The sequence below is a fragment of the Equus caballus genome, chromosome 14 (genome assembly GCF_041296265.1).
Source record: "Equus caballus isolate H_3958 breed thoroughbred chromosome 14, TB-T2T, whole genome shotgun sequence".
In the NCBI taxonomy this organism is placed as follows: Eukaryota; Metazoa; Chordata; class Mammalia; order Perissodactyla; family Equidae; genus Equus; species Equus caballus.
In genome coordinates this window covers 62,476,677-62,490,411 of record NC_091697.1, presented here as the reverse complement: position 1 = coordinate 62,490,411, position 13,735 = coordinate 62,476,677, and the positions used below count along the sequence as shown (strand labels likewise).

Below are 13,735 nucleotides of genomic sequence, written 5' to 3'. Positions count from 1 at the left end.
TCAGACTAGACACATTCAATTGCTTAATGGCCACATGTGGCTAGTGGCTATCATATTGGACAGTGCAGCTCTGGCCAGATAGAGGTAAAAGTGAGGCCCTGGCGTACGAGCAGATGAGGAAGTTCTCTCACCATATGGCCTCCCTCTCCTGAAAGCACAGGCGTGTTGCAGAGGCAACAAAATAAATTCTCCTTTGAGATTTGAGATTTTTTCACTGCTTTTTAAGAAAGGTACTCAAATCACCATCTCCTTAAATGTTATTGTTAGAATTTAAAATGTTGAGAACAAAAATTTTTCCATGGATTCTTGAAATGTAGTATGTTGCTAATAATAATTTCTACGAGCAGAGAACAGCCTGATCTCTCCTCTCACCACTTTCATGAAGCCAAAAGCATCCTGCCTGCCACACAACGCGGTGCTCAAGCTTTCACCCCGTGATCCCTCGGGAAAGGGATGACTGCAAATTCGTTTTGTTTGCTAAGAAATAGGTGATTCTCTGCCTGCGTGCACTACCACAGCAAAGCTGCCCTATCTTTAGCAGGTGTGTAGGTACACAATAGTAGCAGGCTTTTGTATCCTGGACAGACAGTTATGTTTCTCTCAGGTGCAGCTGCAGGGTTTGTTTTCACTGGGGATTAAGTAAATGCTGGACCTTCAGTTATAGCAATCAACTGTCGATACTAAGTGTCAGGTTCATTCATATGCTCTTGGCTCAATTATTCCTACAATGATACCCATGCCCTTGACATCCCTAACTTCTTATAGCTGAAGTCTGCCTTTTATATAACTCAGAGAAATTATTTTAATGGTGGAAATTTCAGGATGAGAGCAGTAAGGAGGGTGGTACTACTAAAGTCTAATAGGATGAGGTTTAATTCAGTAGCTAAAGTTTTTGATGATCCAGTGAGATTTATTTTGAAGAATTCCCTGCTGGCAGCCACTAATCTTTTATCTCTTTGTTGGAGCCTCTCTCTCCTTCCTTACTCAGGCCTGTATGCTTATCTGAGGGTTAGCTGATAGAAATTGACAAAGGATAAGCTCTTCTGTTCAGGAGGTATTCGTGATTCTATTAAGAAATGCTGAAAAGCCTTCAGACCTAAAAGAAATGAATCTCTATGGGAGATGTCAAGCGAACAGAGTTTTCCCTGGATCACCTTATACACCTCTGCCAACTCTAAAGCTGACTTGGGTCAAGAAACTAGTCTTTTCTCATTATCACTTCTCCCAGAAGGGGCAATGACCTTTTCTTCCCCCTAGTGAAATTAAAATTCAAATTGAAGCATACTTCTGCTTGATTGTAGCTCTTGTGAAAGATTCTTAGGGAAAAGGATAACATGAAATTTGGGATGGCTGTTTTTGTAGATTGGATTTTCAAGGACTGCTCATTCCCGTTAATTGAAAGTTCGATGCATATAAAAAAGAGTTGGCAAAGACTGATTCTCCTCCCTTTCTGGAGGCTTCCAAGTTCTTTTTTCATGAGCACCCAGAATCTTTCCCCTCACTGGATCCAGATTCCATTCTCAGTATATCTAACCAGATGATGCAACATCTGTGTTCTCTTTTAAGGACGTGAGAAATGAAGCTTTTCCTCTTCTCTCTCTTTGTGTTCTGGGAAATCAAATTAAAGCTGCTCAGTCTTTCCTTTTCTTGTTTGCTTTAGAAGGCAACACACTAGAAGAGTCCTGTGGCAGTCTGCCTCCTGTGGAAGAAGGTGATCGAAAAATTAGCCTGATTATGGAGTTGTCAACACAGCTTTCCTTTCAGACTGAGAAGATCACTCAGCTGGAAGAAGTTTTAGAGGAAAAGGAAAGGAAGATTCAGCAGCTGGAAGCTCAGCAGGGACCCCATCCTTTCCAAAAGGTCGAGGACTCTCCAGAATGTTTACAAGAAACCTCAATTTTCTATAATAATAGCATCATTCCTGTGGTCTCTAATGAGGATATGTAAAGATTCTCAGTAAGAAAACAATAAAAGTTTATTGTGTCATCAAGGTAAAGTCCAGAACTCAAGTAGTCTCCTCACTGGCAAACTCAAGTTCAAGTTCATGGGTTTGAATATATCCTATAATGTTGATATTGGAAGGAAAAAGCAAAAGGAAGTGTTAAGAAACAAACACTGAGTGTTTCCCCTTTAGACATCAGTAGTCACGTAATCCACCCAGCTGTAGAATACTGTTTTTAGACATTCCTGGTTAACAGTGGAAGGAGGAAAAACACAAAACTAGACAGATGGTCAAAGAACTTAGCATTATCCTCTTACTAGAGGTTTGTCACACTGCAGGGGGGTGGGGGGTGGCACCAATCCCATTTTAGTATGCAGCTCACTTGTGAACAGAATGCTGTCCTGGAGGGCAGGCTTCAAACTGGCGAATATGAAGGTACTGAAGAGCAGAATCATGGCCAGTAGAGTAAATAGCCATGAGGTCTGTCCTTTCGTATCTTCTAGAATGTGTTTCTTTGTGGCATGTATTTTGTTAACATTTAGCAAGGGTAGAAATGAAATAAAACCAAAATAATCAAAAGAAATAAAGAATGGATAAATCAGAGCTCCAGTCCTTTGGGAAAAGTATCCGGAGACAGCATCTCCCTGGGAAAACACAAAACACGGACTTTTCCCTTAGGAGCAAGACTAAGACCAAAGCAAAATATACTCTTCTGTTAATGACTGTACCAAGGAGCTATCGACAGCACAAAATAATATCAGGAAAAATGGAGGATGGGCAAAAGAAAGCTACCCAGGAACTAACAGAATAGAAGAATCATATCATATTCTTCTCCCATGCATCCCCCTCAAGCGAACTATTTCCTACCCAAAGGGCACAGGTAGGCATTAACTTTAAGGAAGACTTTGGTACTTAATTTTTACTGTCCTGAAACAGCATTACTCAGGCAAACAGCTCTAGCTCTCCCATGAGTCTGATTGTATTGTTACTTCTCCATTTAATTCAACGAATATTCATCAAAATTCTTCTGTCTGCCAGGCACAGTAATAGATATTAGTTATAGCAAACATGAGAATCACATCATCCAGGAGTTCATAGACACATAAGAGTCTCCTTATATGTAAGGGCGAGTGTAATGAGAGATGGGAAATGGGTGAACATAGGCTAAACCTGTTTAGCACTGCTTCAGTAGAAGTTCTCAAATTTACTAAGCATGTGTGATCAGTAAGAATGCACATTCCTGGTCTTGGGTGTACAGCCCGGGAATATGCATTTTCACAAACACATGTGGTATTCCTGAAGAACATATTCTAGACACTACATTTTAAGACTTATTGGTTTAGGGCTGGCTTCAAGTAGAGCTGTCACCCTTTTGTTCCCAAATTAAAAGACTATCCCTAGAAAGAATTGCTTCTTGCAAACCAGGGTGAAGAGTCTTCTACACTATGTAACTAGTGCATAATCGTATTATGGATGCTGACTATATACAAAACAAAATTTCTAAATCTGACTTTTTTTTAAGGAAGTAATTGAGTTTTAGACTCACAATAGCTTTGTGATGTTGAGTCTAGAAGTTCATTACAAAAAAACATGGGGTCTACGAGTAGGTTCTGTTTTCATCCAAAGCTAGAATCTTGCCATACTTGTATATAACCTCAGCGTTTCACCTGAGATGTCTGCAGGTATGTACAGGTGCAGTCTGTTTTCAGAATGAAACCAACTTGCAACTGATCATGAATACACAGCTACCCCAGAAAGGGACTCAAAGCACTTTTCCATGGTTCCAAAAGAACATTTTCCATGGAGTCGACTTCAGCCCCTGCAGAATCCACTTCAGAAATCCCTTCTCTCTGGTCCCTCCTTCTCATCTCCTCAAATACTACGATCCCCCTTTATTTTTCTGGACCCGACTAGGTCTCCGTGTTCCACTCTTGTAGTTCTGCCCATCACTTCCGACACCACAGTGAAGCCAAAAGTTAGCATGCCCTTACTGTGTGTTTCTGTGAGAAAGCTTTAAATCTTTCAGTTTGTTAAGAGTGGACTCTCTCCCAGACAAACTATCAGCTCTGCAATTTTTGATGTGTTACTATGATAATCAAGTCTCCATCTCCTTATTTTCCAAAGATTATCTTAATCCCATGGGATATTGAAGGTGAGATAGATGGAAAGCAGGAAAGGAGAGAAAAGAAAATCCTAGCACAACCCAGATAGGGGGATGTTACCTTCTAGATCAATCTCCCCTGGCTAATGCCCTGACTAGCCCTCAGCATGAAAGCAGCTTTACAGTGGAGAGAAAACAACAGACAGAGCTGGAGCTGCTGTTGATAATTGATTGAGCCTGTCACCTCTTAACATCCCAGGACTAGCCACTGAAGAAGAAAGCATCAAGAGTCACATTACCCTAATAAACCATCTTTACAAGAAGATGATCTTGACTCTGGTCTAGGTTATCTCCAAATCAGAGGTGGGGAGGAGATTTGGCCTGAAGGTGAATAGACTAATCTCTGTTAGTGACACCTTAGTAACAAGAATTCTTTAAACATCCAGGTTTTATGGGCTGGGCGTTGAGGGGGTGGTGAGAAGAGGTGTTACTGGACTCTGAGGCATTTCTGAGTGGAAAGTTTCACATTCCCAGCTGAACATTTAGGCCATTGTGTGCCCCCCAAGTTCATTTCCATTTTCAGCCATTCCTCCAGAGAATTGAATAGAAAGCTTCAATTGGGCTAAACACCTGGTTCAGATAAACTGAAAACCAGATCACAGCCTACACTGTAAACCAGCCTCATTTCCTTAGGAGCAAGTTGGGTTGCTGAAGTACTCTACTGATCTTTAAAATAGCTGGTGTAAATATCTCAAGGCAATTAGCATGCTGATGACTCTGTTTCTTAATGAAAATTTAGCAAATCGCCAGGTAATTAATAGATCTGGTTCAAAAATAACTGGAAATGCAGAAAATTAAAACATTTAACAAGTAGCACAAGCCATTTTCTATTATTCTATAAACATTTACAAAAATATATGCATAGTTTTAATTCTTCTTTCGCACCAGTTATTAACTTTTCTCAGAAAGTTTAATTGAACGGGCGATATGTCTAACCAATTTATATAAATGTTGGGCTTAACAATTTAGTTTCATTGTTATGTCTGTGTCAAGTTGAAATCATAGCAACATAATTATTAAAGACTAGCAGGAAAGCAAGTCAATGGAGTAACCACCCAGAAATGGGAAGGGCATTCCTTAGGCTTCAATGAAGTTCAGCAAAAGCAGACATACTGTAATACTTTCCGCTTAAATGCATTTCTGGAAAAGAGTAAAATGAAGTGAGTTTTAATTATTTCCTACACTCCTCTCTGTTTATCCCAAAAACCGGTCATTTGCTTCTACATCACACTGAAGTAAAGACTTTTTGTGTTAATGCAACAAACAGAGAAATATTGATGAATGTTGTAGGCCTAAGTCAAAATAATATTTATTTGGCAATTATCAAGTAGAGGATATGCAGAGACAAAACGCTTCCAAAGACAGAAGATATTTTTAAAGGACTTGGAAAATCAAACGCTTGAGATTCATAAAGTCTGACTCTCATAATTTGAAAAAATTAGACAAAAACCAGGGGGAAAAAAGGAAAAAGTAAATTATAAAGAGTAAATCATTATTATAACTTTCCTCTGTTATTACATCAAAATCTTTTGTTAACATTTCCCAGACTCAAGAGACCTTTTTTGCTAATACAGGAGAATCAAGTTCAAGTGGGAAATAACTTTTTAAAAATAAAAATACTAGTGCACTGAGACAAAGTTCACAGCAAAAGACACGGTTCGCCATGAGATTTCCCATACGTGATGAAAGTAAGACTTTTATGGTAAAACAAAGCAAAACCAATAAGAGTTCTTATTCCCAGCTTCCCAGAGAAATTGAGCATCTGGTGTCAGATACTCAATACATTTCCAATAGCATAATCCTGTGGCAAGATGACATTTAATTGTTTGACCATTTCCATCTACAAGGTTTACATTTGTTTTTTGTTAACAAATAACCCTTAGTGATCAAGTTCAATAATACCCAATCCTTTGTTCTTGAGTGGGAAAAATTACATAACATATGGTCTAACAACTCTTGAATCCATTTTCCTAAATGTCACAAGTAAGTTACACCAATTTATTACCCGAAGTCATCTTTTTCATAGAATGGTAATATCACAGGCAAAGGATGACAGCAGAAAGGGAGAGAAAGAACTAGCCCAGCACCAGCTCTTTGTCACATGGAATCCAAACAATGATAACAGCAACTTCTAGTTGAAAGAAAAAAAGCTGATAATATGATCCTTGGACTTGTAATAAATTAACATTAATTTATTAAACTTAACATTATTTAAAACATTTTAATTAACCCCGTGGCCGAGTGGTTAAGTTCGCATGCTCCGCTTCGGTGGCCCAGGGTTTCGCTGGCTCAGATCTTGGGCACAGACATGGCACTGCTCATCAAGCCGCACTGAGGCAGCGTCCTACATAGCACAACCAAAAGGACCTACAAGTAGAATATACAACACTGTACTGGGAGGCTTTGGGGAGAAGAAGGAGAAAAAAAAAGATTAAAAAGAAATTTGCAGATTATTTTATGAGGTAGGTTTTAGCTAGATAACCAATCCCAAGCTAGGAAATGCCAAAACCAGGGCCTGCGGCCCCCAGGCTAGTATAACTTTCACAACACCTACTACTTCTGTGCAGTTATGTAGCAAAGACGTTCCTTGTCTATACCTCTTTTTCAGGTCAGCCTTCTTTTCCATTTATAGGAAAAACAATTTTCCACAGGTACCTTCTTTCTCAAGCTTATGCTACCAAAGGAGTCAAAAAGCTGTCCAGATTCAACTGACCAATATATTTGGTTTGGCCAGAGCAGTTTTTTGTATTCTGTTTGCTCATTGTGTTTTATTTTGTTTTGTTTTAAAGGAAATGCTTTTAAGAAGAGTGGGGTTTGACCCAGACCCCACCATCTCCTACTGTCTTAAACCTGGCTGCTTAAGACATTTATCTTATCTGCCTGGCCCCGTAGGTAAATGGGTTTGAAATCCCTGCCTGAAATACTCACAAATGTATACACCAGGTCAGATTTGGAATGTTGTGGTTGTCATCATAAATTTCAATGTCTTGAGCTTTTGATTGATAACCTATTATACACATTCCAAATGAGTCCATTACATCCTACATTACATCCTACATTCAGTGTTAATGCATATTCCCATATGTATGACAGAGATAGCACAACCAAGACCTAAAGAAAGTAACTAACCAAGAGTTCCCTGCGTCTTCCTCGTCAGTTCAAGGCAGTTTCTAAATCTTTCTTTTTTAATGTGTGTGCTGTATAGAAGGGAATTCCGACAGTAAAAAGTCATTTATCCATGCCACAAGCACAAGTAAGGAGGTAAATGACAACTACCAGAACTGGCATTTTCTAAAGAAAGAAATCTCACCCAGAGATGTTCTACTGACAATCTACAAAATTCCCCTTTGAGGTCAGTGGCATCAATTCTATTTTACACAGATGGAGAAACAGAGACAGTTAAGTGACATTTGCAAAGATTGTTGGTTCTAGCTCTAGTTGTTTTTGTTGTCTATTTAGATGAAAATGTAGACATTAGGTCTCCTTAGTACAGTTAGCATATTTCTCAATATAGAATGCCTTAAATTTATAAAACAAAGTAAGAAATTATGCCTCCACTTGTCCTGACAACCTTGTGAGTTATATGTTTCCCATTTACAAGTGGGAAAACTGAGTTCTAGACTCAGAGTCCAGAACAGGAGTCCGCAAACTACAGCTGCAGGCCAAATTCGGCTGGCCACCTGTTTTTACGTGGCCAGTGAGCTTAGAATGGTTTTTACATTTTTAAATGGCTGAACAAAAAAAGCAAAGAATATTCATGACACAAAAATTACATGAAATTCAAATTTCGTTGTCTGTAAGGTAAGTTTCATTGGGACACAGCTTTGCTCATTCAGTTAGGTATTGTCTCTGGGCTGTTTTCTTGCTACAGTGGCAGAGTTGAGCAGTTGTGACAGACGCCTCCAGCTAGCAAGCCTAAATATCTGGCCCTTTCCAGAAAAAACTTCGCTGATCCCTTGTCTAGTGTAAATTAAATGAATTGCTTGAAGTCATATACCTAGTAAGTTTCAGAAGTAGGCTTGAGTGTGATGTTCTTATTCCAATTTGACTACTTCTTGTAATCAGAGTACAAACACTTTTACACAGATTCATTCTCAACTTATCATAAGGAAAATTATGTTCCCCAGGGCTCCCCAAATCTCGCTATGTTCTGGCTAAAACATAAGCTCATATGTCTTTTATTGTCCTGTAACAGAATGCTTTTTTAGATTGTTAATACATTTTCTCCCTGTATTTATCCCATTCCATTCCCACATTAAAAGGTAGCTTGCTCTGTGCTCCCTTGCCCAGGACACAGGAGCTTTGTGGAAAAGGAGGAGAGTCAAAGGAGAAGCTGATCATGAGATACTTCCTTTCTAGGCTTTGGAAACAAAAGTCCATTGAGGAAAGAAGTGTTGAGAAAGTGCCTCTGAGGGGAACAGGAAGAGATGGAGATTTCCTCCACCTCTAACGGGAGATCAAGAGAGATATGTGTGTCCCATCAGCAGTAGCAGCCTCTCCCTGCTCCCTGACATTGCTTTCAAGATGTAGCAGGATCTCAGAGAGATCGGTCACATGAAACACCAAGCAGGTTGGATTCTGAGGCCCAGGAGTCCAGGCCCTGCCAAGAGTCCCATACCCACTTGTAGTTTGGATGTGACCAAGCAGCAGATCTGAAGGCATCAGGGTGACTGGGAAGATAGAGCTCTCTGCATCATCAGATCACAGAGACGGGTCTCAGAACCAAGAACCCTGGCCTGAGGCTGGGGAAAGGGAAGACTCAAAATGACTGAAGTCAAAGTTCCTGCCTCCCTGGTGGGATAGGGGCTCAGAGTCAATATTCAGATAATTTATAGAAAATTTTAAAAGGAATTCATGCAGACCTGAGTTCGCAGATTGAGTTTCACATGAGCAATACTATTAAAAGTCCCCATTAAAATGCAAATCACAAAGACTCCACACCTCCATCCAGAAATTCTTGCTAGGTCCGACCTTCCACTGAATTCTGCTCCCCAAGAAATTCATGGAAATCTCACCATGTTGGTAACTCAACGTCTCAGCCCACCATTCTCACGCTGAACCACTATAGCTTCAGGGAATGGCTGTCACCTCCTGCCACATTGTGACTGCCCAACTCTTCCTCCCACACCTTTGCTCTGGTACCTTGACGGGGGCTCAGGCCATGATCAGAAGCATCTCCCTTAACTCCCTGAAGCACAGCCAAACTATGCTGTGGTTATTAACAAGACTTTATTAAACGCTTGGGAATAATCAAGATAGGGTGCACAAAAATCATGGATAGTTCAAGTTACTCATAGGCCTAAACTTAAGATCACAAGTTCTTGCTTTTTTCTCAGCAGATTTCCATGTGGCATACACCAGCTCAGCAATTACCCTTGGCATTTCACTACAGACACCCTATTCCTTCCCCCAGAGAGAGGAGCAGCTCGCCACTTCCCCTAGTCCAAAGCTGTTCATTTTGAGTCCCAGGATGATTAATGGTGACAATATTCTTCTTCTGGAGAAAACTCTACCCCAACTACAGGGTGTGGTTTGACTTCACGGACTCCAGCCATATGTCCTAGAACCTGGCTTATTCAAACTTAAAATAACACCCTCTGTGGGATACCGACAGCCCTACAACTATCTATGCTTAATTTTACAGAATGTAACCACCAGCCTGCACATCTGCATTCACCTATATGGCAACTTCATCCTCAAGAAGCAGAAGTAGGTATTTGCTTTATGTTCCTGTAATTAAACGATCATTTGTTGTGATTTTTCTGATATAAAGAAGGCTTCCCCAAAGATGAATCGTAACTCTAGAAATCCAGCTGCTGATAACTTTTTTGGAGTTCTTGTGCTAAAACAAATAAAGTCTCTTTCTCTGCCATATCATCCTCTACCATTCCAAAGACTAAATGAAACAGCACCTCTATAATCAAAGTAGCAATCTTCTCACCCCGCTGTCATTTTTGGTAAAAGTTCCCATTTTTTAAATACATTAATGGTCTGTTATAGACAATAGTCTATATATGTTCCCTCATTCACTCAATGAATATTTACTGAGTACTTATGAGCTTGTACTTGTGCTCTATCAATCTTGTCAGATGTTTATATTTAGCCCAAATTTATATATAGAATAAGGGAGAGTTTATTAATGCCTCAGGGATGTTTACTATATCTTTTAAGTTTGTTAAACAATAAGTTCAAGAAATTGATGGTAAAAAGAAATCAGGAGAGGGAGAGGTTTTTACCCCACAATTCCTCTTACAGATACATTTGAAATTGGTTAGAGAGATTTTTTTTTTAAACCCTCTATGGACTTTGAGTGGATGAATGCTACTTCATAGGGGTGAACAATCTTCAGAGACTCAGGTCATGTACCCTCTGTAGCTGACTGTAGATTCAAATGCCTGGGAGGCGGTCTAGGGATGGAGAGGGGCAGTGGCTGCCGTTATTCTTCATTTTAGCTCCAGCCTAGCAAAGATGCCAGGAATTTCAATTAATCTAATTATCCTCCGGGAGTTACTCAATCCTACTATTTTACCATAGAAAGTTAGACCCATTCCATGAGGCTGTTCTCTACATTGCTTCTTGCTAAGAACTTTAAAAAACTGAGATCCTAAAGAGAGAGAAAAAAATGTTTTTCCATCTTGTTTGCTCCACAATTTTGAAACACAGCGGTGATCTCCTAAGATGTTAGAGTGCCTGTGAATCAGAAGCTTAGGCTGTGAAAGGGCTATCTGTATTGGTGGGAGTTGTTTCAAGCATCAGAACATACTGACAGATCCCTGAGACCTACTCAAGTATTGAAATTGAATAGGCCCCTGGAGTGATGTGTAATTTCGGGGAACATATTCCCACCTGCTACTTTTTCAGTAAGAACTGCAGAACTCAATGCATGTTGAGAAAACAGAATTAGACTTAAAAAGAGAACCTGTGTCTATAATGAAATTTCTCTTTTTAGTAGTTAAAATCAGAAAACAAAATACTTGCATTACCAACCAAAGACATAGAAAACTCTTCTGGAGGATGAAACCCAAGAAACATCTGTTCTCTTGAGTACTAGTGTTAAACTTTGATAGGCTGGAATATTGACGATATTTTTCCCCCAGAAAAATGTGTGGTGATCTGTAAATGTTGTCCCAACACACAAACATTCTATTGCTTTAATGAACTCTCTAGAGGAGTAATCAATCCTCAAATGACATGAAAAATTCTCAGTTACTAAATGAAAAATAGAGACGCAAATTATTTTTTTTCTTTGTACTACTATAGTTAGCCTTCTATATGTTTGATTAAATTACATTTGTACCAGATGTGTCTTGAGTAGGCGCAATTAACTATGATGGCTGAAGACCAAACAGGGAACCGCCAATGTAAACTTCTCAGTACTTCTCCACATACAGGAAAAGAGAGAGTTTAATGTTTTGTATTATTTCCAGCCAGCACTAGTGATAGTGAGGTTTGTTATGAGTTTGGTGGAATTTTCCCTAGAGTGAAGTTGATTAGAATTTTCCCTAAAGTGAGACAACTTGGGAAAGCACATGTCTTACATATATTAGATGCTCATAGACGCTTCTTCATTCTTCCTGGTGACCTAAGTCATGTTGGGCTAAAGGGAATATTATGGCAACTTTATAAAATAATCAACTTAATTTTCCTCCCAGTTACAGAGCACTTTATGAGACTCTTTATTCTGTTACATTTTTTTTGAAAGAATTTTACAGAATCACAGTGGGTTGGATAATGAAATGGCACTGACATGCCTTTCACCTTGAAAATAATCCACACACAATTAAGAGAACTATCATTTAAAATGTATTTGACAAATAAATGAGACTACATCAAACTTAAAATCTTTTGCACAGCAAAGGAAACCATCAACAAAATGAAAAGGTAACCTATAGAATGGGAGAAAATATTTGCAAATCATATATCTGAAAAGGGGTCAATATCCAACATATATAAAGAATTCATACAACTCAACAACAAAAAACCAAACAATCTGATTAAAAAATAGGCAGAGGATCTGAATAGACATTTTTCCAAAGAAGACATACAAATAACCAACAGGTATGAAAAGATGCTCAACATCACTAATTATCAAGGAAATGCAAATTAAAACCACAATGAGATATCACCTCACATCTGTTTGAATGGCCATGATCAAAAAGAGAAGAAATAACAAGTGTTGATGGATGTGGAGAAAAAGGAACCCTTGTGCACTGTTGGGAATGTAAATTGGTGCAGCCACAATGAAAAACAGTATGGAGGTTCCTCCAAAAGATAAAAATAGAACTATCATATGATCCTGAAATTCTGCTTCTGGGTATATATCCAAAGAAAACAAAAACACTAACTCAAAAAGATATATACACCCCCATGTTCATTGCAGCATTATTTACAATCGTCAAGATTTGGAAATAACCAAAATGTTCATCAATGGATGAATGGATAAAGAAAATGTGGTGTACATAAATATATACATATATATAGAGAGAGAGACATATAGACTTACATATAATGGAATATTATTCGGCCATAAAAAAGAATGAAATCTTGCCATTTGTGGCAATATGGATGGATCTTGAAGGCATTATGCTAAGTGAAATTAGTCAGACAGAGAAAGACAAATACCATATGATATCACTTAAATGTGGAATCTTTCAAAAACCAAGCTAATAGATACAGAGAACAGATTCGTGGTTGCCAGAGGTGGAGGTGGCGGTTGGGCAAAGTGGGCAAAGGGAGTCAAAGGTACAAATTTTCAGTTATAAAATAAATAAGTCATGGGGACGTAATATACAGCATGGTGACTATAGTTAATACTGCATTGCATATTTGATAGTTGCTAAGAGAATAGATCTTAAAAGTTCTCATCACGAGAAAAAAAATTTTGTAATGATGTATGAGGACAGACATTAGACTTATTGTGGCGATCATTTTGCAATATATACAAATATAGAATCATTATGTTGTACATTTGAAACTAATATAATGTATGTCAGTTATACCTCAATTTAAAAAAAAAGATTGATAAATAAATAAAATACATTTGAAAATGTGCAATACTTTCCCATCTCCAACAATAGACTCTGATAAGTAAGATATATATAATATAATATCTAGAGTAATCTCTAAAAAATCTATACAAGAGACATACTTAAAAATAGTATAGATTAATCAAGATGGAATTCTAAAAAATGTTCAAATAATCCAAAGGGAAGCAGGAAAAAGAAAACAGAGAAACACTCAAGCAAACAAAGAACAAACAGAAAATAAAAAAATAAAATTGAAAAGTTAAACCCTAACATAGCAACACTTCCATATAAATGTAAATGGCCTAAATATACCATTAAAACACAGAGAATACTAGAGAGGATTTACAACATGACAACTATATTCTGCCTTTGTGAAACTCATTTCAAATATAATGATACAGTCAGGTTGAAAATTAGAATTGTAAAAAGATATATTATGCAAGCACTAGTCAAGGAAAAGCAGTAGTGTCTATATTAATATCAGATAAAGTAGACTTCAGAGCAAAGAAAATTACCAGAGTTGAAGAGGGATATTATATTATGATAAAATAGTCAAACCACTAAGAAGATATAGCAATGTTGAATGTACATATATACACCAAACAA

The 13,735-nt window shown here is 38.2% G+C and overlaps 1 protein-coding gene across 7 annotated transcripts in view; it reads left to right on the top strand.

Annotated features, from left to right (window-relative positions):
* Positions 1-13,735, top strand: part of CCDC192 (coiled-coil domain containing 192) — a 224,797-nt gene that overhangs the window by 177,119 nt on the left and 33,943 nt on the right. For 2 of the 7 annotated variants that reach the window (XM_023617763.2, XM_005599717.4), the window contains exon 7: positions 1,661-2,004. The exons of 1 other annotated variant lie outside the window; for it this stretch is intronic. In XM_023617763.2, the coding sequence (XP_023473531.1) occupies positions 1,661-1,947 (287 nt within the window). In that variant the 3' untranslated portion in view covers positions 1,948-2,004. Of the gene's footprint in view, positions 1-1,660; positions 2,005-9,747; positions 9,882-13,735 lie in introns of those variants that run through there. 4 more of the 7 variants (XM_023617766.2, XM_023617764.2, XR_011425093.1 and 1 more) reach the window with 3 other exon arrangements.